The sequence below is a fragment of the Prunus mume genome, linkage group LG5 (genome assembly GCF_029339155.1).
Source record: "Prunus mume cultivar Tortuosa linkage group LG5, ASM2933915v1, whole genome shotgun sequence".
In the NCBI taxonomy this organism is placed as follows: Eukaryota; Viridiplantae; Streptophyta; class Magnoliopsida; order Rosales; family Rosaceae; genus Prunus; species Prunus mume.
Genome location: NC_142702.1, coordinates 19,957,159 through 19,979,966, shown reverse-complemented (window position 1 = coordinate 19,979,966; position 22,808 = coordinate 19,957,159). Strand labels below are relative to the sequence as shown.

At 34.9% G+C, this 22,808-nt stretch overlaps 2 protein-coding genes and 1 pseudogene across 3 annotated transcripts; 2 read left to right on the top strand and 1 right to left on the bottom strand.

Annotated features, from left to right (window-relative positions):
• Positions 1-1,164: 1,164 nt before the first annotated feature.
• LOC103331965 (uncharacterized) lies at positions 1,165-3,525 on the top strand. Its single transcript, XM_008234649.2, is given in 3 exon segments — positions 1,165-2,127; positions 2,825-3,216; positions 3,218-3,525. Coding segments are annotated over 3 exon segments (1,272 nt in total). The 5' UTR covers positions 1,165-1,359; the 3' UTR covers positions 3,330-3,525.
• A 7,047-nt stretch (positions 3,526-10,572) lies between these two features.
• Positions 10,573-13,587, top strand: LOC103331964 (UDP-galactose/UDP-glucose transporter 2-like; annotated as a pseudogene). Its single transcript, XR_016127356.1, has 6 exons — positions 10,573-10,834; positions 11,416-11,444; positions 11,531-11,732; positions 12,120-12,362; positions 12,464-12,774; positions 13,039-13,587. The product of XR_016127356.1 is annotated as a UDP-galactose/UDP-glucose transporter 2-like (transcript).
• Positions 13,588-18,910: 5,323 nt separating this feature from the next.
• LOC148917258 (uncharacterized) lies at positions 18,911-19,528 on the bottom strand. Its single transcript, XM_089052391.1, has 2 exons — positions 19,355-19,528; positions 18,911-19,071 (listed from the first exon to the last, which is right to left on the bottom strand). The coding sequence occupies exons 1-2, from the start codon at positions 19,467-19,469 to the stop codon at positions 18,911-18,913; spliced, it is 276 nt and encodes a 91-aa protein (XP_088908517.1). The 5' UTR covers positions 19,470-19,528.
• Positions 19,529-22,808: the final 3,280 nt, after the last annotated feature.

The following is a 22,808-nucleotide window of genomic DNA, read 5'->3' as shown; positions in this document are numbered from 1 at the left end:
TTGGCTTATAAGGATCAGCCACATGTGATCACATAAATGACCTGGCGGTGAACTAGTGGACAAGTTCCAAAATTTTAAAGATCTCGTACGAATTTGGACTGATCATACAACAATGTAATTGTCAATGGCCAAAGTGGCCATGCTTGCAACCCACCACGATTTTGTGGTTGCACTTATGAAAAATACTTTACTCCTTATTTTATTTCGTAACGAGTTATTTTTTCCACAAACAAAAAGTATAGTTTGATATGTGTACATAAATTTCATACCCCAGAAAGGTTTTTCTATATAACAAGTCGTCATGCTCCATCCCATTATATCATCTAATTATTAGATTATATCAAGACATGTTTATTACATGATAAATTATCATACTAACAATTTAGATTATGTATGTAAACAAAAATCCACTAAATCAATCATTTAGATTGATAGACTTATAACGCAACAAAGCCAAATAATTTGTGTGGAACATTTTCCTATTGTACTACATTAATCTTGATTTGATTCAAATTTCCTCTAAAACTTGCTTAAATATACTTAAATTAACAAGCATGAGATTCATGACACTTGCTGCAATCTCTTCAAAAATTATTATTGGAATAAGATCAGTCTTAAGAACATTATGGGCAGCAGCATGCAATCAATCAATGTGCTAGTACAAAATACAAATTCAATCCTACATGTGGAGAGAGAAATTCTCATGCAACAATCTCTCTCATGTGTTATTGTATTATTATCGGGATAGCAAAACAGTATTATCCTTGTTACAAAAAAACTTTTTTCCTACATGTGACAATGTGATCAAACTCACAAGTACAGATATTAAGTATGCCCAAGTTGATTTAAGGTCAAACCACTTTCTCTCAAAAAAACATGCTTCTGAGTCCAAAAGACCAAGAGATCTCACATAATCACTCACCCAGTCCTTTCTTCCTCCACTTAAAATAACTGCAAAATAGAAGCATCCACCCTCCCACACTTGTTTGTCATTTTCCCCATTTTTATTGCTTCTTTTTGTCTTTCTGAAATTCATCCTCATGAACTACCTGGAGATCCCCACCTAGAAGCTACCTCTCCCTTTCTTCATCTTCTTATTGCAATGCTCACCAAACCCTTTTAAATATAAGCTCCTCCTTCCTCTCTTCTTCCACTCCCTCCTCACTCTCTCCCACTTCACTCTTTAATTTCAAACCAACCCTTTTCTCCCACAATTCTCTTCTGATCATTTCACCTTTGAAGTCTGCCTATAATCTTTGGATCATCCAATTTGAAGGCTTGAAGCTCTCAAACCACAAAAATTGCTTGTTGGGTAATAATTATTTTCTCAATCTCTTTACTTATTCATCTCACAAAAAAATGTTGCAGCAGCATCAAAGAAAGCCTTGTCCAATAGAGCGCAGGCCTAGAATGCTCCTCAAAGATTTCCTCAATGAGAATTCTAACTCATGTTCTTCAAGTGGATTCAAATCATTCCCCAGAAAACAATCACCATTCAATCCCAGGAGTCCCCAGAAGAACCTCATTGAATTTGATCCAAAACCAACAAGTTCAAACTCAAAAAATAACCCCACCATTACCAGCAAATTACTCAGAAGCAGATCAAAGGCAGCCTGCACCACAATCTCAGCCTTCCAGTCCCTCATGAATGCAGTTAAAAACATCCCTACCACGGTAAAATCTCCCTCCTTTTTACCTCGAAGCCTCTCAAGGAGGCTGCTGCAGTCAAAATTTCAGAGCTCATCAAGGAAGCAGCGTCAAAACCAAGTCCAAATTACTGTGAGAGTCAAGGACATCATACGGTGGACATCGTTCCGCGATGAAATGTTACCTCCACCTCCACCGTTGGATTATGCTTCTTCACCTCTCCATTGTACCACAAGCACCACCATAACAGGGTCCACAACTACCACTTGTACAACTTGTAGCAGCAGCAGTAGTGGGTCAAGCTGGTGTGACAGTGATTTTACCGCAGAGTTTTTACAGTCATGGGTTTGTAGTAAGTCTGACCCTCAAGCTGATGAGGACGGTGGTAAAAAATATTTACCATGTGTCGGCAAGGATTTCACGGAGGAGGAGGCATCAACGACAGGGACAGGAAGTTGCAATATTGCTTTGGGACCCCAGGTAGAGCAATTATTTAGTGCACCGCATCTATATTTATATTGTGTGTCTGCTGTTGACGGTCCTGTTGATGCTATTAACTTGGTTGACCTGCCCTTGGTTGTACTTTATGGTACTTGGTGGGCCATAGGAGAACAATTTTTACTAGTCATCTTTAACCACCGTTAAATGGGTCCATAGCTCAGTAGTAAGAGAATTTGTCTACAAATTAATAGTCTCACTCTCATGTTCAAATTCTAATGGCACCTCCCGTCCCTCTTCTAAACTCTGACCCCAGAAAAAATATTCTTTAACCATGAACCATGGTAAATCTCCTGGTTATTTTGATCTTACCTTTGGCTAAGCATATATCACAGAGTTTATCATGCATATCAGACAAAATAGAAGTTTACCACTAACCTAAAAGACATTTAAGTTTAGATCCCAAAGTACTTTTATCTGATATTTTATTATGTACTTGGTGAGGATTTAGTTCTTAAATACAAATTTAAGTATGTCCAAAGCAACAGTTTTTGTCACCCTTTTTGGGTAACAACAATTTCTGTCACTTTGGCAAATGCTGAAATAAAAGAGGATTTTATTATTTATTTATTATCTTTATGCCTAATTAGTTCACATAATTTTAAAATGTTGACTTTTAAATTTTGTTCATAAGAATTGTACACTCTGCGGAATTTGATTGGTGTGTGAACATTAGCAGGTTGAGGTGCTGCTGGGTGATGAAGATGAACAGCACAGCCCAGTTTCAGTGCTTGATTTTCAATTTGGGGAAGATGAAGAAGATTCATTTTCAAGTACTTTTGATCAAAGCCTTGCCAATGTGGGTGATGAAGATGAAGAAATGGCCATGGAGCTGTTGAATTATGTCAAAGCAACTAGCTCATCACCAGACAGCTGTGAGGAAGGCCATTTGGAAGATAAACTGCTGTTGGATTTCTTTAGAGAAGAAATGAGTGTCCAAAGAAATCAAACTGATGATGGATTTCAATGGGAGATGGTGAGCAAAGCAAAAGCTTGGGTGAGTGGAGAACACAATGAACTTGAGTGGGGGCTAGAGCACAAGAAGGAAGCTTGTGTTAGAGACATGCATAAAAGGGAGGTGGAACAAGTTTGAGTATGAGCAAGAGGAGCTGGCTTTAGAAATTGAGACTGCCATGTCAGATTTCTTGATGGAGGAGCTTCTGGTTGATCTCTTATCAAGATAAAGTTCTTTATTTTTTTCCATCAAATGGCTCTCAAGTCTCAACCTTGTCACTCAATTTGGGTCCCCATTGGCATAGTGGAAATTTGGGTGTCTGAAGGCAGAACATTGCATTAGTGAAGTAGTCTGTGAAATGGCCCAAAATAAAGCCATGAATGAGACATGTGTTATGATGATATATAGATAGGAGCAGTATCTAACTGTGGCCATTGGCTAAAGATGCGGATAGAGTGGATGGATATATGAGTTTAAAGTGAGCATCTGTTTGTATCTCTGAGAATTTCATCTTTTGGCTTGTAAAGATAGGATGAACAAGAATTTGGGAGTGAGAGGCATAACTTGTGCCCACTTTTTGTAGGGTCTGATGTTAAACATTTGTGAAAATAAATAAACACATATAATAAGAAGGAAATTTAAACACTGACAATAGCGACAACAAATATTTGGAAATTTTTTAGCTCCGGCCATGTTTTTCATTTATCGAGCCGGACTGAGGTTTCAAAGGTCAAAATTCGGACCTGTTTATTGGATTGGATCTAAACGAGCTTTATGGGCCGGGCCGAATTAGGCCACCCATAGGCCTAGATGGGGCCGACCTTTTTTTTTCGTAAGTTTTTTTATATATCTTTTTGTAACAATTTTTTTATAAAATATTTTAAAAAATTAACTTAATTCAAGATTTCAAACCCTTTGCTCAAGTCCTACTCAATCTTAGAGCAGACTGAGCCAATCGGGGCTAAACATCGAGCCGGGCCGGATTTTGAGCTAACTTTGTAAATTATTTTTTCCACTATGGACTGTTCTGAAGGTTATAGGCTTCCTTGATTTGAATGCAATTGTCAAAGCAATACTTAAATTGGGTTACAATTTTAATTTTTTTTCTTTGGATTTCAATCTTCATGGTGAAGTTGAGCACAAAATTAAGCCCAAATTTAGATATCAATTTCCACAATCATTGACTCAAAACAATTTTATTCAGGTCATTTTCAAAGGCACATGGCATATTTGAAACATTCATTCCATTCTCCTAAGATATTTCACTTTACTTTTTCCTTGTGGTTTATTTAGTGCACCACATTTAATAAAGCCGAACCCCTACCACACCAGTCAGTATCCAATGATAGCCACCTTCTTGTGCATTTTTGTCAAACCGATTCCATTCAAAGTATGCTTGGCACATAGAAAAGCAAATTGACATGTGAAAGGTACTTGTTGGGTTCCATCCCTTCCCACCCCATGTTCTCATTAAATATTTATCCATGCCAAAAATCAAATCTAATTTTATATCATCTCATCGATTGAAAGTTTCACAATATAACATGTTAAATTCGATCGTAAAAATAAAATAAAACTTCACGTTTATTAAGCATTCTTGATTGACTTGACTCTACGTAAGACTTAACGTTCCTTAATTATAGCTGCATCATCAAGCATAGTGAAGGGCATATGTTAGGGGCTATCGTGCTACAAGCATAAGAAATGCTCGAAACAGAAGAGTTCTTTTTATCTTTGACTAAATAGAGAAAGTGAAAGGCAAATACGGTAATTGGTTTTGATAAAAAGAAAGATGAATGCAGCAAAAAGGTATGCCCGTCAGTTAGGGCATAACATAGAGAAACTTATGCAAGATAGAAAAATCTTGCTTGTTTATAAAGTCTACTAGTTCCCCTTTATAAAGTCTACTAGTTTATGTACAACCAAAGGCTCCATATATATATGTCAAACTTGGAAGATATTCTGACTTTGAAGGGTTTTTTTTTTATATTTTTAATATTTTTATTTTTAAAATTTAATTTTTTATTATATATATTATAATATTATTGAATTAAAAATAAATTAAATTATTTGAATGAAAAATCCAATATGTGTAGTGGTGGAGAGGGCATGAATTTCCCATGTGTTTGTGGTAAATGTGCCATTCAATGTCCCCATGATTCAAGAACGTAAGGACGCCTAATGCTAAGCTTTCATCCAACATTTTGTAGTCAATCCAAATATTTGTGTTCAGCCTTGGAGACACCTTCTCAAGTATATGCATAATTAGAATAATTTTTTAATCTAACAATTTCAATTAATTAGCATAATTATTCGTACACATATCCTAATTAAAATTGTTCCGATTTTTTTGAAGATAAAGACAATAGATTGCATTTATAATTCAGGCACAAAGGTTGTCAGTCACAAGAGCCAGTACAAATACAGATAACCACACAGACTTACCTATAAATATAACCTATAATAAGAATTGGTTTGTTAAGCTCCTTATGTGAGGAAGTGAATTTTAAACATGTGTTTAGAGAGGCCAACTTTACTGCCAACACTCTTGGCCACGGGTTTTATCCGTCCAAATTGAGCATGAGCTGCTTATGTCTTGCTCTTTCCCTTTTTATTTGGATCTCTTTAGGTCAGCTTGATCAAGAAGTTTCTATTTGTAATGTACTGGTTTTCTGTATTTTTAAAAAAAAAAATAGAAGAAAACACAGAAGAATAAGATTTGTTATTTATTTTACGTTTTGGATCACAAAATGAAGAAAAACCTAACAATTAGTATGTTACTAACACTATAAAAGAGATACTAATTTTTATTTATTTATAAATGTAAGCCAATCAACAGTGCCCTAACTCGAGGTAAAAGTGTCTTACCAAGAACCCTAAATAAACTCCCATTTCTTGAGCTTCCTCCAACACTATTAGTACAGCCTCATGTTTCACTCACATTCACACAAGGAGGGGAGGCTCACATGCCCACCCCACCGACAATTCTTCCGGTTTTAGCAGTTCAATTTATATGGGGGTACCAAAAATGCTCATTCTTAAGCAAAGGTCATTTCAAGGCAAGATTTTAAAAATGCAACAAATGGACCACTTTTGGCTATTGGGGCGGTTTTAACATATCCCATTCTTCATATGGTTGGAGTGGAATGTGGATGACCCAAAAATTAAGGGCCCCTTTGGCCCCATGACCTGACCCTAATTTGCCTTGTATATAAGAGATTCTTGGACATTCAATGGGGAAATGTTAAGATTGCTCTGCAAGTTGTGCTCTGTTGATTGTGAGGTTTTGTTTGATTGAATCCTTCACATTTGTGCCTTATTTTGAGTGGTGTGCGGTATTTGCCCTTTGGACTCTTTCGTGTTTAACACTAGAATACCATTTTTTATTATCAAGATAATTGGATTTCATTCAATAACCGACGTAAGAAGATGTCACATAAAATAATTAATAATGCACGTTGTTCTACTCTGATTCTATTATATTCCTTTATGTCTTCGTCTAGTTCCTAATTGTATTTGTCTCCTTATCTAGAAGCAAACATGCATATACCCTTTTCTTTTATTTTGTTATACTTTTTTTCTACAAAATTTAGAGTATACTATAATTATTGAGTACTTGTGCATAAACTAGAAAACGGAAAATTACATTGTATTATAACCCCGTTAGCCGGCTTTTTTTAGCAAATTCTATTTGTTCTTCGCCGCTTTGAATTTGAATTTTACGAATGGAGATGTGTTACATTATTTTTTGAATTTTAGATTTATCGTTTTAAGCAAAGAAATTAAATAAGTGAAAGATTGTAGTATATAGATGGGCAGTTTTTGGGCTGCTACGTTAGTGCGTATTCCGCAGGTTTTGGTGGCGGACATCGCTGAAGCTTATGCGGCAAGAGAGGCTGTGATGTTTGAGCAATCTTTTGGTTTGTCAAGAGTGATTTTCGAAGGGGATTGTCTGCAAGTGATCTCAGCTATTGCACGTACGGATGAAGACCATTCCTATTTGGAAAATATTTCCCTCCTTTCCCTGTAAGTTGAAACTCCTATATTCCTATCAATAACAATATGACATGTGTGTATAAGTTTTTATTTTTGTGCATTTAATGAATTATTTTTGCATATATCAAATCGTGATTTGCTGGAATGAGGAGTATCTCGTCCTAAGGAATGAGGCAAACAATATCCTCCTAGAAAAGGAGGCAAGCAATATCCTTCCTCATTTTTGTTCATTAGGCATCAAGCTAATGAGATAGCACACCACCTTGCAAGGAGTGCACCGTCTTATGATTCTAAAGTAGAATGGTTTGAGAAACCACCGAATAATATTCACGATTGTCTTCTTTTTTATGCTTGTAATAGCAGTAAAGCTTTAAATACCCCTAATTTTCATTTGATGATTAATAAAACTTCCCTCGTATCGTCGATGTTTTCTATTAAAAAATAAACAAAGATTGAAGTATATAAATGTTAGTTCGTGGTATTTGAATTTTAGGAATGTAGCTGGGTTAAATTATAATCGTTAATAATTACAATGTTGATTGACCTCAAAATTGGGCGTCCGACGTTAACTAAAAAAAAATAAAAGACATAAAGAAACTTAAAAAGAACAAAGACAATAAAATATGCATTAGCATTTAGATGCTACAAGAAAAATATATACCCCATCAATATATATATATATATATATATATATGTTTGGTGCTAAAATAAAGAGCCAATAAATACTTAAAGGAAAAAGCTAATAAAACAAAAAACTAAAGTATCCCTAAGTCATATTGTGACGTGCGCGACGGACTATGGTATGGACTAGGAACAGGGATTAATTAAGCCTAGTCGGCTAATTTGACGTGAGGGACTTGACGTGTCTCCAGAGACATGCGGTGATCTGTCGTATATGAAGAGTCCCGGACCCGGTTTATTGTCCCGTTGTACGTAGGCTCACGTTGAAGCTTGTCATATAGTTCGCCGCGTGGCGCAAAATGATTGGGTGGAGGAAGAGGTCCCAAGTGGCATAAAATCCAATCTAGGAGGCGTTATATTAAAACGACATCTGGTTACGCCTGGAAAACGTGTCATTGGGAGCTTGAGAAGTGTGAGAGGAGAAGTGGACATTAAAATTTAGGAGCTGGCTGGGAGAAGAAGGAGGAGCGAGAGAGCCTCAGAGAATCGTGATCCTCTTCAATGTCTCACGCGGCTTTTCATTTGAGGATCCACAGAAACCGCACTGCCTTTTTTTTTGGGGTTCGAATTTGAAAGAAAGAATTATGGTATGTTTATTACTTCGTAATTATATTGAAGATGAGTTGGATTGGTAGGAGTGGTGTTAATTATTAAAATATCCTTATTGTTAGGTTCAAGTATGTGACAAATTTAGAATTTTTAAAATTGTGTGAGGATATAATGGGTAAAAAAAATGAATTCTTAATGGGTTAGTTTTTTAGGAATTAGAATATCACCTCCCGTCCAAGAATTGAATTCCTGATTTTGTATAGGCTCCACTTACTTTTTAATTCCTTAATGTGAAGTAAACCCAAGAATCCTCCATAGGTGGAATTTCAATTCCTGATTAGTAAACATACTATTAGATTTGATAATAAGATTAAATTTGCTATTAAAATTAGAATTGTATGAGATTTATAACTACAGGCAAGGAATAATTTGAAATCTATTTCTTCCAAATCTTCTCATACATGAATTGTAATAGTTCATACAATTTTTTTACCTTATAATGTCATCTGAATTAATATTTTTTGAAATTACTCCATTTAAATTGAGCCTTTTTTTCGGTTAAAACGAACATTATCAAATATGAGGGGTAATGTCAATTTCTCATAAAGTTGTATATCTTTTAGGGATGATAACGGGGCTAGGTATGTCATTTTCATAATTGTTCAATCCCATATTACATGGATGTGGAAACCGTTATTGTGGAAGAAATAAGAGAAAATAAGAGGAAAAATAAGTAGTGGAAAATGAGAGGAACACATATGAATTTATTTTATGTTAGTTAAATTAATTTTCATTTACTAAATAATAATTATAGTATAGATATATTTTCTCCTATACGTTATTACCATGCAAATGTCATATATTTTGTACAACTCCTTCTTGTTTTTTACCATATTTATAATAACGTTCACACGGTATTAACTTCTAAACGTCTAAATGAGAGAACACTGATAGTATAGATATATGTTATGTTTATGAAAACGCATGGTATGGTTGTCACCATGAAACGTTTGCCTCATGTTTTTGTTGTGGGCATATCTTTTGCCCTATATGTATATCACATGGATTGTTGAACACATATTTAATGTACAACAATTCTGAACCCATCACATGTAGTTGGAAAAACTGAACGTTATATATGGATCTAATCCAATTGTTCAAAGTCCTAAGTCATGGAACTGTGCGTATCACGAAACTAATTGACTTTGATCTTCATGGACATGATGGTTCAAGTACATGGATGGCTACATAAATTCGTATTTTTAATTTCTTTTAGGTAATACAGGGTTTCTTCAAAATCCCAAAAGTTGGCCTGCTCATAAACTTTCTTCAATTATCAATAATTGTAGATAAAAAATAATAATTATGTACAATGTATTTTGATTTGCATATTATAACCATCTTATAAGATTAATTACAATCCGAAATGTCACGGAAAACCAAGATTACAAATAACATTGAACTTTTGAAGTATTGAATTCAAAGTAAGGTAGGTGCAAATTATGTCAAATTTTTCAAAGGAGTGTGATCGTTTCTTTACATCGAGTTCAATTCTCATTTTCGTAAACTAGAATTATTTGAATAATCGCTTCTATAAATAATAAAAAGTTGATGTGTAAGAAATATGATACATATAATTTGTAAAGGGTTGTTTTTCAAATCAGAACTACTCAGTCATTATAGAGTCATTATACAGTCAAATCATAACTACTTAGTCAATTAAGGAATGTAAAATCAAATCTAATATAAAGTTCGTATACAATTGAAATTTAATGGTGGTTGTTTTACCACTAATGCTATAATATTACGAGAATCTATTGCATTTCGTGATTAGTTGAAAAAAGAGGCACACAGAAAGAACCAATGAGCTCATCCGCAGCAGATTACAGCCCAACCAGCCTTCCTCTAATAAAGCTCTGAAATATGCAGCAGTGTAAACCTCTCTCTTTATTCTGGCAGCTTGCAAACTCAAAGAGGCAAAAAGAGTGCGATAAATTGATAAAAGAGCTCCTACTCTGAGTCTGTAAAAGACTCTCCCTCTTCTTTCTCTCTCTCTCTCTCTCTCTCTCTCTCTCTCTCTAGATTTTTCCTTATATGGCATCATGCTTTATAAGTAAATAATAAATAGTTACCGTAATCAACCCGATACCATTTTCCTTATATATATACACACAAAATCATCGTTTTCTCTGTGCTGGGAAGGTCAAACATGCAAGTGCACCACCAACTGTAATGAATTTCATATATTCTTCTTGCATTGGTTTTTGATCAAAATACACCATTTTTCAAGGCCCCTTCTCATTGATTTTGAGTTCTGTGTTGGGTACCCAATACCCAATAAACCCAGTTCTCAGTTGGGTCTCTGAGAAAACGATTGAAAGCGATGAAGAACGAAGAACAAGCTCGGTTTCTTTTGGGATTTCGCTCTCTGACAGACCCAAATGGCAGCAATTCCTTTTTTGCTCTTCTGGGTTCTTCTTTGGCTACCTTGTTAATGGTATCTGCGAGGTATTTATTTCACTCTGCTTTTTGTTTCTTATTTTTTGCAATCCGCGCCTGTTTGGTTGCCGAGAAAACTGACGCCTGGAAAATGAAGGAAAATCGGCGGTTTAAAGCTTTTTTTTGTTTGGTTCTTGGGAAAATTGATCGAATGAGTCATTTCTTTGTCTTTGGTTATCTCCTTTTCTGTTTAGTGTCGTAGCTACCAAGCAAAGGTTCAAGCGTTATCTCTTGAGCAAGGAAACTTTTTTATTTTCCTTAGCAGATTCATGATTTTTGTTTGATAATATTTCCTCTGTTTTAAGCTCTGTTTGGTTGCTGAGAAAGTTTAGCAAATAAAAATCTAATGAAACTTTAATCCTCTGTAGGGTTATGGGACCAATGGGTTTTATTTTTTTATGCGTTTACTTTTTGAGGAATCAAAAGTATCATTTTGGAATTAGTTTTATTCCGCGTTTTGAAAAAAAATGTGGACCGTCCATTTCAGGAATGAATTAAATTTTGGAACAATGTATCTCAAAAGCAATCGATAATTGGAAATTTTTATTTTTAAGATTGCTAAGTGATCTTAATTTTTGCCTTATTTTCAGGAATATGTGTATAATAGGCTACAATTCAGGTAAGGGGATTATATTGGTATTGTTTTTATTTTGGCATTCGATTAGTACCTGTTTGTTTATGTGTTTTGTAAATTCCTTGTTCCAGCTATGGTTGGTACTTCACATTTGTACAAGGATTTGTGTATCTTTTTCTGATTTACCTCCAAGGCTTCACCACCAAGCAAATGGTGAACCCATGGAAGACTTATGTGAAGCTATCTGCTGTGCTTATGGGTTCCCATGGTCTTACCAAAGGCTCCCTGGCTTTTCTCAACTATCCTGCACAGCTCATGTTCAAATCAACAAAGGTAAACAGCAAATCCCTTGAAAGTAATATGGTAATTCTTTTTTACAGCTCAAGCAGCCAAAGCAGCCATTTTAGAATACAAATTGACTGTACATACACTGGCTTCTACAACAATTACTTGCTTGTTTAGAGTGACCAGTTTGAGTTTCTTCTTCTTTTTGGGGGAATGAGATATGCAGAGTTAAAGAGTTTGATTTGAGTTTCTATCTCAGTAACTAAGTAAATAATGCCATCTTTAAAGCTAGTTGACTTTTTTCGAGTAATACAATTTTGAACTTGCTTTGTAATTTGTTGCTTAAAACTGTAAACCGGAATTGACTGCATTTCCTAGTGCCATTTACAGTTTCTCTGCTCTTCTTATGTTAGCTTCATGATTTTGGTATCTCAGGTTCTGCCTGTAATGGTAATGGGAGCCTTCATACCTGGTCTGAGACGGAAGTATCCGGCTCACGAGTACGTTTCTGCAGTCCTTTTGGTGGTGGGTTTGATCCTATTCACCTTAGCGGATGCACAAACATCTCCCAACTTCAGTGTGATTGGTGTTTTGATGGTATCGGGTGCTCTAGTCATGGATTCCTTTTTGGGTAACTTGCAAGAAGCAATATTTACCATGAATCCTGAAACCACACAGGTGATAATCATTTCCTAAATTCTCTTTTGCGTGTGTTTTTAAACATTAATTCGAAAATTGTTCACATACAATTTTGTGCTTTCTATTATCGTTATCCACAGATGGAGATGCTGTTTTGCTCTACAGTAGTTGGCCTGCCTTTCTTGATTCCACCCATGCTTTTGACAGGAGAATTATTCAAAGCATGGAATTCATGTTGGCAGGTAACTTACAATTGGAAACTCCTTAATATTCCACCATGTTACATGCCTCACATGCCTCACAAGCCTTACACTTTCTAACAAAATCTTTTGGTATTCTGCAGCATCCATATGTCTACGGCGTGTTAATCTTCGAAGCCATGGCCACATTCATTGGCCAAGTCTCCGTCCTTTCCCTCATTGCGCTTTTTGGTGCTGCCACCACAGCCATGGTACATTCTTCTCATTGGTCTATTTTGGCCTAGATATGTCAATGTGGTACCAAAACCTGTTATAAATATCTTGAAATCACATTTAATGGTATAGATGTAGTCTTTATTTTCAACTGGCATTTTCTGAAAGCAAGAGCCCTGTTTCTTGGTTCTAGGTAACATTAAATATCATGCACGTTGATGAACAAGCATATTGTACAATGTGAGTTATATAAATTATTTTACTTATTTTCATTGAACTTTGTTTTATTTTTTAAATCACAGATCACAACGGCTAGAAAGGCAGTCACATTACTGCTATCATACTTGATATTCACAAAGCCATTAACTGAAGAGCACGGGACTGGACTTCTGCTCATAGGTATGGGGATCACATTGAAGCTCTTGCCTGAAAATAAACCAAACCAGAGGGTTTCAAACTCATCTGCCCAGCCCAAGATTTCAAAACCAGCTTCAACTGAACATGAAAGGATTCGACTTGAAAATGGTGGAGAAGATGAAGAAAAGAGTCAATTGGTCTGAAAAATAAGCTTCTTCAATTGGTTCCTTATTTATCATTGGCTGTTCAGCAAATGTTAATTATGCTAAAAAACAACTCTAGGAATTTTTTTTTTCACCTCCATTTAGATTTTTTCACCTTTCGTCCGTTCTTTCTAATTCTTTGTATTTTTGTCCAGTGTTAGTAAGCCAACAATTCCCCCCCCGTCCCTTATTTTTATAATCTTCTTGTGAATGTTTTGTACTATGAAGCTGTATTTCACAATTCTGACAAGAAATTACCATTAATCAGATCATGGTTTAAGTTTTAGATTATCCTTAATGATGCTTAATCTTATAATTACACACACTAAAGGCTAATGACCCCAAAAAGGTGTATTTTGTTAGTAAAAGAAAATCTTAAACTGTAGCTTGCTCAATGGTAAAGCAAGGGATAAAGTCTAAAAAGGACAAAACCCAATTTGAAAATCAGATATTTTTTTCTATAAAGATATTCATTCTAGATTGATCGACATTCATGAAAGTATCTGGGCCAATGGGTTGACCCTTTCTTGCACTCATAATTCGATATTTGGTACAAATTAAATTGTTATATAATAACCCCTAAGAAAATGACCACTTAACTGACTACCTAGACTGAGCCCATTACCAATAGGTTAAACGGCACGTCGGTGCCAATATGTAGGTTGAAGCAGAGCATATGATATTCTAAATTATTCTAATGTACGGGAAGGGGATTCGAACTCGAGTCTGAAAGAACAAGACATTGCCTTAGCAAACTGGCCTAACCTGCATTTGCGCATGTCTTATAATTTATATCATCATAAATGTCTTATGATTAAATTTTTAAATAATTCAGAATTATTTCCTTTTTTTGTTCTCTTTTTTTGGAAAACACAACTACTTCATTTCTAGAAGACAAATACATGAAACAATAAATTATTAAATGCAAGGAAATAAGAGTTCATGTCTAAGAAATGAGGTTACATATTTTATTTAGGGTGATGATGTTAATGAAGATAATTATTGATACAGAAAATATTTGTAAATTGAGATAATCCCATTGATTAGTTTAGATTGTTATACACGAGTATCCAACTCGACAAATTAGCTGTTACTATTGCTCAGCATGTGACTGAAACGACAAGTAAGGAAATTAATAAAATAAATAATATTTGTTTTTTTTTCCTTTTCTTGTTGTATTGTATTGACTGCAAGTTCGCTGCTCCGTCAATTGAGTCATCATCAGGTCCCAGTTTGGGTTGCGTGGTGAAGAAGAGGAAGAGAAGAGAAGAGAATTGGTTTCTTTTTCTTTTCATTGACTCACACAACGATACTTGAATAAATAACAAACCATACATAATGCAGGCATAACATATAAAACGCATCATGACCAAAAAGAGAGCATATAAATTCAACCAACAGATAATGTTCAGTTTAGATTAACAATGCGATTGATAATACAAATTCCTTATATTATAGTATAGATTGTTCGACAAAAGAACATTATTCACATAACTCGTAGTCATTGGATTATCTGTGAGAAGAGTGTATATGCCAAAGCATATATGCGGCATATGGCATATGCCTCTTCCATGGTATTTTATTTTTCTTTATAATCCAATGAAACGTTTGTTGAAAATAAAATTAAAAATATCAAACTCATTTTTCTTCTTTTTTAACGTTTGAATCAACTTATAGAAATATAAGATATTTTACGATTCCAGTTTAATTATTTGCCTTTTTAGATTTTGAATTACACATTAATTTATATAATTTCAAAATTTAAAATCTCTAAGACCATTTCCGATTGACATGTTTATTTATAAGGAATGAGAGAAATCATGAATCGAGGAACTTAAGAATTGGAATCAAATCAATACTCCCTCTAGTTGATATAATTCCTAATTTTGAAGGATATTTGATTACGAATTTTATCATAGAACTCCTATAATTTTGTATTCCATATTTTTAAGTAAACGGAGGAAAAGTAAGGAATTAGAATTATTCCAATACCCACGTATTAGTAAACACATACAAAGAAAGAATTGGAATAATTCTAAACTTCTAATACCCGTTTGATAAGTAGACATGCCAAAGTTTCCATTCTAGTCCAATTTTGCACTCCCTAAAGCCAAATAATCAGTTCTTAAATTTTTTTAAAGCAGACAAGATAGCCGAGGCCTAGCCATGAATGAGGCACTCTACCAATCAAGTAATACAAGTGGCAAACTGGCAAGCCACTTGCATTGCACATGCACAACGACAACGCACAAGGCACGCCCTCTTTTCTTTTTCATTTTCTTCTTTTGTTTTGGGTTTTTTTGGCTGACTTCATCTTCATCTTGGTTTACCCAGCTGATGCATGAAACTGTGAAAAATATTTGGAACAGTCAAATAGTAGAAAATTGGCTCCCAAAAAGAATTTGAAAAAACAAAATGGCTGATGCAGCTTATAACAGGCTAGTCGAAGCAGATTATTATAGGAGATGGAGAAGTAATTAGCAACAATATTAATGGAGGTGATATTAGCAAGAAGAGTGAGAGACCAAAAGAGCCATGGAAAGGAGAGTATGCTAAGAGCATTTTGTATGCCGGTCTTGATGCCATTGTCAATTGCTTCTCTCTCATTTCCTCTATCTCTGCTAGTCGTATTTCCTCTGGAAAGAAATCATAGGTTTTTTTTTTTTTCCTCGGTCTTAAAAGTTTTCTTGAAAATGAAAATGTGTATTGGGTTTATGTATTTCTCATGACCTGAAGAATTTGCTTTTTATATTGCCATTGATCTTGATCGGTTTGAATTGTCATTGTGTTTGATAATGCTGAGAGCAATTTTGTTTTATTTTAAAAATATAAGCGATAATCAAAATTACTCAAAATTAATCTAATCAATAGGATGGGGACTCGAACTTAGGTTAGGGAACGGGCACACTGCTTTGATCAACTGGCCTAATCCACGTCTGCTGAAAGAGCAATTAATGTTAGCACATTTGTATATTTTGGCTCAATGTAATTTATTGAAGCAAGAAACTGGTACAAAGTAAAGAATGCATAAACAGAACACCAGCTAACATGTTAGTTGAGATCCAAGCTATGTAAGTCTTACAACCCAAAACAAGGATACAGAAAACAAACCCAGGTGAAAATAATCAACATATTTTTAGTGTGGTAGAGCTTTTTTGAATGTAGACACTCACCCAAGATGACTATAATAATTAGCATCTACAACTGTGTGTAGTGGATGTATTGGTGCTTGGATTTGCAAACCTGGTGGCAGATGGGATATCAGTGGGGTTTGGAGACTTTATGTCCAGCAGCAGCGAAAAGGATGTCACCACCAGAGAACGGGTGGTGACCAATGGGATGTTGCTAATCACAGTGGCCCGGAGCTGGTGGAGTTGCTTCGGCGATATCAAGCACTTGGGATGGATGTTAACAACGCGACTACGACGGTACACTAGATCTTCCTCTAGAACTTAAAGAACTGTTTGAACAAAATTTGAAAAGCCTATGCAATAGAGGGAAAAAAAACAGTAGTAGAATTTTGAATCTAATGGGAATGTGATGCCAGGGACGAATTAATGATCACGATTTCACCTCCCCCTTTCTGTTAACGCATTAAGAACATCGTTATACAAATCAATAGATGACCATTAAATAAAAATCAACTATTTTGGTGACGCATTACTTTGATCTTTCTTGATTCTTTTCAGGTTTTCATGTTGCAGGTTGTAAATCCTCTAGCCCTGACCTTGATGGATCCATTTGACTTGTAGTGAGAACATCACATTTGATTTATTAGGACACACATGTATGTAAAGCGTAATATCTGCCGGCATGGTTCCACAGTCGAGATCATCGTAGCCTCGTCGGGGACATTTCTCATGAGTTTACTTCTTGGTGGACTTGCTCTCTTGATTTATTAGGTTGGCCAGTTTTGTAGTCCAACAGTGGTAACGGGCTTTAACATTGTTTTTGGGGGTGGGGTGTGAAGAAGGCAGGAGGGTGCTTGGTAGGTAGGTTCCTGTTATTTATGTTGTAAGCATTCTTGAATTGCCCTTTCTTTGGACATATGTTGGAGGCCATATCATAGATGATGGGATATTATGGTGGTTTTTTGGATTCTGCTTGTTCAGCGAATGACTTGGATCTGTATACGTCTAAACTGTCTAAAATCTTCAAGCAGAAGAATATAATATAGGCTATGTGCTACAAATTGCAATTCATTTGCGATAAAAACAAAACACCAAGTAGACAATCGTATGATGCAATGCATGGCTAAACAAAAGAATGGAATTTATAGCAAACACGTAAAAGAGCACTCCTTTTCTTTTTCTTTTATTATATGCAATTCCATCTCCAACTATAGAGAGACAGGGCCACAAATAGAAGGAGTTGAATTAGATATTGCAGGAGTTTTTTTTTTTTTTTGTCCTTCTTGAAGTGAGTTACTCTGCATGTCTACGAAGACTACAATTATTTAAAAACATTTAAAATAAAAATAAATTGTAATTATTTTTAAAATATAATTAACATTTAATCTTTTTCAATCTTTTGCTTTAACTTTAGAGTAGCAATAACATTTCATTATCTACTATTTTAATGGACATTAGTTGGAAGAAAAAAACCAGTATCAAAGTCGCAAGTAAAAGCAGAGGGAATATGTTTCCCCTCGCGTTTTGAGCACGTAGAAGGCCAACGTTCACCTTGCTTCCTACAGATTGGACAATCCTTGAGAACTGCACATCCTATGCTTAGGTCACAATCAGCACAACATGAGTCTCTAAGGAGGCAGCAACAAATACTACAAACAACCATACAACCTTCGCCAAGAGTTGCGTCCTTTGGGGCATCGTACTTGTAAGGGCATAGTTGGGAAATGTGCTCACCCACATGTAAACAATACTTACATTCACCTGTTGTTGAATAAAATAAAAGCAATAAAAATAATCATTTATTGTTATTATTTTATAAAAGACAATGAATGAAGATGATAAAACCCAAAAATTAGTATTGTGAGCACATTACATAGGATAACAACAAATACGTAGATATTATGTCATAAGAGAAAAAAAAAAGAATGTCTAAATAGAGAAGTTGCTGGCGCATTTTGTTTTTGTTTTTGTTTTTGGCTCCTAAAATCAATAAATCAATGGGGTCTAGTCTAATGGAAAATGACTTTGACTTGTATACCAATGGCCTCAAGTTCGAACCCTCATGACACCTTGGTAGTGTGTGTGAGAAATTCATCTCTGCTTATATGTTAGACTATCACTTGTATTAAAATAAAAAGAAAATTCAAAAGCATACCAATAAAACTCCTAAGTTTTTCCTTTGTTATTTCTTCATCCTCTGAATCTTCAGACTCTGATTCTTCAATCTTGCTCCCTGTATCCATGCAATTATAGTGTTAATACAAAAAAGAAAAAGAAAAAAAAAAAGAAGTGACGATGTCAAAGAAGTTCAAAACAAATACATAAATATCATGTCATAAGAGAGAAAAAGATGAATATGTATGAATAGAGAATAAGTTCCAAGCACATTTTTTTTAGTCCCTAAAATCAAAAGCTTACCAAGAATATTAGAGGGAGGAGGGAGGAGGCTATCACTTACCAATAAAATTGTTAGACTATCACTTCTATTTAAGAAGAAAAAATATATTCAAAAGCATACCAATTTCTTCATCCTTGGATTCTTCATCTTCTAATTCTTCATCTTCTGATTCTTCAATCTCTGATTCTTCATCTTCTGATTCTTCATCCTCTGATTCTTTAGTCTCTGATTCTTCAGGCTTACTCCCTGCTCACATACAATTACATTGTTAAATAAAAAGGAAAAAAGAAAAGAAAAATGGGTGATAATCTTCCTCACAAACCCTAAAAACAAATTTCATATAATCTTCCTCACAAACCCAAAAAACAAAAATCAAGAGCACAAAGGAGCCTAGAACATAAGGTAAAAGTATAATTTTCCATACACAGAAGGCGAGGCATAAAATTTAAAGCACAAATAATTGAATTGCAGATAGTCTTGGTCATCCTTGAATTAAAATAAAAGGCATATATACCAATTATTGACATACCGCAGTTGAGGGAGATCATAGCTGGCGAGAAAAGGTTCTTCACGCCGTCGTCCTTAGCAAGCACCTCCAACTCGGAATCGAATTTCAGGCACTCCAAAGATGAGACGTTGTCCATGGCTTGGTGTTTGGCTTTGCGGTTGTTAGAGAAAAAACAACAGGAGGTTTGAGTTTAGGGTGAATTGTGAGAGAAAAAAAGAATGCGTTTCGTACTAGAGCAGGAATATAGGCGGTTGATTGAATAACCAAATATTATTTTTACCCTTTCAGTCTTGATTAAATAATAAATTATCATTAAAAACTAGGGCAGGAATATTTTGTGTCCAAATAAAGGAAGTTAATTAATGTGGTTATCTTGCTGCAAAATCAAGTGTTTCTTACCAATTTTGCAAAACTCAAGTAGGAACAAATCCTGGCAAACCTTGCTACACCAGAAAATGCTCGGTCTCGAGGCTCTTATTTTTTAGCTTTCTTCTCTTATAGCTGGAAATTGCTTGCGAAAATGAACGGGTCTTGGAGGGGTTTGGTACAAGATTTGATCAGAAAAGTTATCTATGTTTTTTTTTGTCTCCCCATCTTATAGTTTTTTTCCTTATTTTGCATGTAGGGTTCCTAATGGAAATTATTTTAAATTAATTTCCTGTTTTGTTGACTTCTTTTTTTACTAACAAAATAGTAAGATTTCTATTGATTTCTTAAGGTTCAAGCATGGAAAGTTTTAGTGATTCTTTTACTTCCTAAAAGAACAACTCTACTTTTATAAAAGGATGGCGTTCGCCTGTGGAACTTTTTCAAACTTACAAACAACTTATCTTTCTGTTTCACAACAAATTGGTGATCGGAGAGCAGTTGAACTTTTGTTTTGCATTATGGCTGATGCATACTTGGAGAAAACCAGCCAAGAGTTGAAGGTTTGTGACATTACCACTATTCTTTTTTCTATCATACGTACTTTTTTAGTTAAATTTATCATATGTACTTATGCTTCCATATATCTTAAACCCAAATTCTACGTACCCTCGCTGTTCCCTACCTATGTTTTGGTCATCTGTCCATCTAGTTAACCAACATTACTCTGTTAACTCATATAAGAAAATTAATAAAATATATTATTTCCTATCCCTTCGCTTTCCCAGCCCATCAACTTAATACCATCAATCTTCAAGCAAAGCTTGGACCTCCTCATCAATAGAATTTTGTCTGTATAGCCATTCAACCTGAATTTTTCTTTCAAAACTTGGACCTATTATTGGGGTTAAACTTTGAACCATGGCTTGTTCGATTTTGTGGTCTCTTATTCGTGAGTTTTTTGTTTTTTGTTAACTTCATATACATAAGGATTTGTTCTTCATGCACATCCTATCCACCTGTACACATATACTTGTTGAGGCATATTCTCTTTTTTTTTTTCCTTATCTATTTTTATCTAATAAATTTCAAATTTTTATCAGGAAGAGGGATGTGGCACAACAAACATCGCTTTTATCGCTAATGAAGGTTGTGGAGCAATATATATTTGTGTTGATTCGAGGACTACATCTAGTGAGAACAGAGGATTTATATTGGGAGAGGAGTCACACAAATATTTGCATATGAAAAGTTGCAATGTATTTGCAACTAGGGCGGGAAAAGTCAATAATAGTCGACAAATGTTAGAACATGTGAATGATTACTTTAGCAAACGTGAGGAAATAGTTAATGGCATTCATGGTGCACCAGTAATAGCCAAAGAGTACAGACGTGGGCAAACATCAACAGGGAATAGAATTAAGGTGTCTACGCTTATGGGTGGCTGGGATGTGCATGAAGTTCCTTATGTATATGAAGTTAGTCGTGATGAATTTAAGCGAGAATCCAAATCCTCGATTAGCAAGGGATTTGCAAGTGGAAGTGGTGGTCCACATGTTTGGAAATACCTGAATCGTTGCAATTTGAAAGTCCATAGTTCAAATGAAGTGTGATTTCAGGTAACAAAGGTAACAGACGCTATGAAGGTATATGACCAACCGATTCTGCAAGCGCTTTTTGATGATCATTACGATGCCTTAGCTAGATATCTTTCCAACTCATTGTTCTTCCTCTTTGACACAAATGATTACAAGTATACACATGACATTAATGCAAAAGTGAACAAGGGATTCGAAAGACAGTTTATGAAAAAGAAATATAAGGGGAATGTTGTCATAAAGCGAGGAACAACATACATTGTACGACTCGTACATTTTAACAAACGAGTTGATAAACTATATGCGAAGCTGAAACGAAAAACTGGTCAACGTACTGTGCCTCGCGAATTTCAAGATCTAGAGTCAGTTGAAATTGAAAAAATTGGTAAGGTCCCTATTTTGTGTGGTATGGTAACACGGGAGTTGGTGGGGAAGATACACGACCTGCCTGTAGCAGTTTGATATTCGTCCAGACGTAGCTGATAAAGTTGGTCCAAACAGGCCACCTAAGCCTCCCCCTGTTCAAAAGCCACCCTCATCACCGCCTGCTGAATTGGGAGCAATCGGAGCAACGACTGAAGACAGTACTTCTTCATAGTGAGAGACATAGCAATGATTTAGTTAGTTAATAGATTGGAGGATTTATACTTGATGAAATAATGTACTTACTATAACGGTGTTTTCAATAGTATTTTATTTTTCTTTATAATCCAATGAAACGTTTGTTGAAAAATAAAAATATCAAACTCATTTTCTTCTTTTTTAACGATTCAATCAACTTATAAAAATATCATATATTTTACGATTCCAGTTCAATTATTTGCCTTTTTAGATTTTGCATTACATATTAATTTATATAATTTCAGAATTTCAAATATCTAAGACCATTTCCGATTGAATGGGAGAAGTCATGAAGTAGGGAACTTAAGAATTTGATAATGAGGAATTGGAATCAGATCAAGTACTCCTCCTAGTTAATCTAATTCCTAGTTTGAACGATATTTGATTATGAATTTACTATAGAACTCCCTTAATTTTGTATTTCATATATGTAAGTGAGGAAGTAAAGAATTAGAATTATTTAAATACTCACTTGTCTTAAACATATAGAGGAAGAAAGAATTGAAATAATTTTAATACCCATTATTATGTAGTGGTTTGGAGCAATTGTTTTTTAAGAGAGGTCCTGAGTTTGAGTTCTAGCATCCATATAATGTATTGTATGTAACTTTAATATGTTATCGCCCTTCTAAATAAAAAATGTTTATAAATAAAATAAAATAAAAACCTCTCCCTTCTAGTCCAATTTGCACTCTCTAAAACCAGATAATCAGTTTTTTTTATTTGAGGCAGACAAGAAAGCCACGAGGCCTAGAACTGGATGAGGCACTCTACCAATCAAGTAATACAGGTGGCAACGTGGCAAGCCACGTGCACTGCATGCACAACGACAACGCACAGGCACACCCTCTCTTTCTTCTATTTTTTGGGTTCCTTTGGCTGACTTCATC

Excerpts from the sequence above, each read along its gene's own strand:
- LOC148917258 (XM_089052391.1), bottom strand. The coding sequence starts at position 19,469 with ATGGACAACGTCTCATCTTTGGAGTGCCTGAAATTCGATTCCGAGTTG. Across the intron at positions 19,072-19,354 it reads TATGATCTCCCTCAACTGCG|GGAGTAAGCCTGAAGAATCA; the intron begins GTATGTCAATAA and ends GTATGTGAGCAG.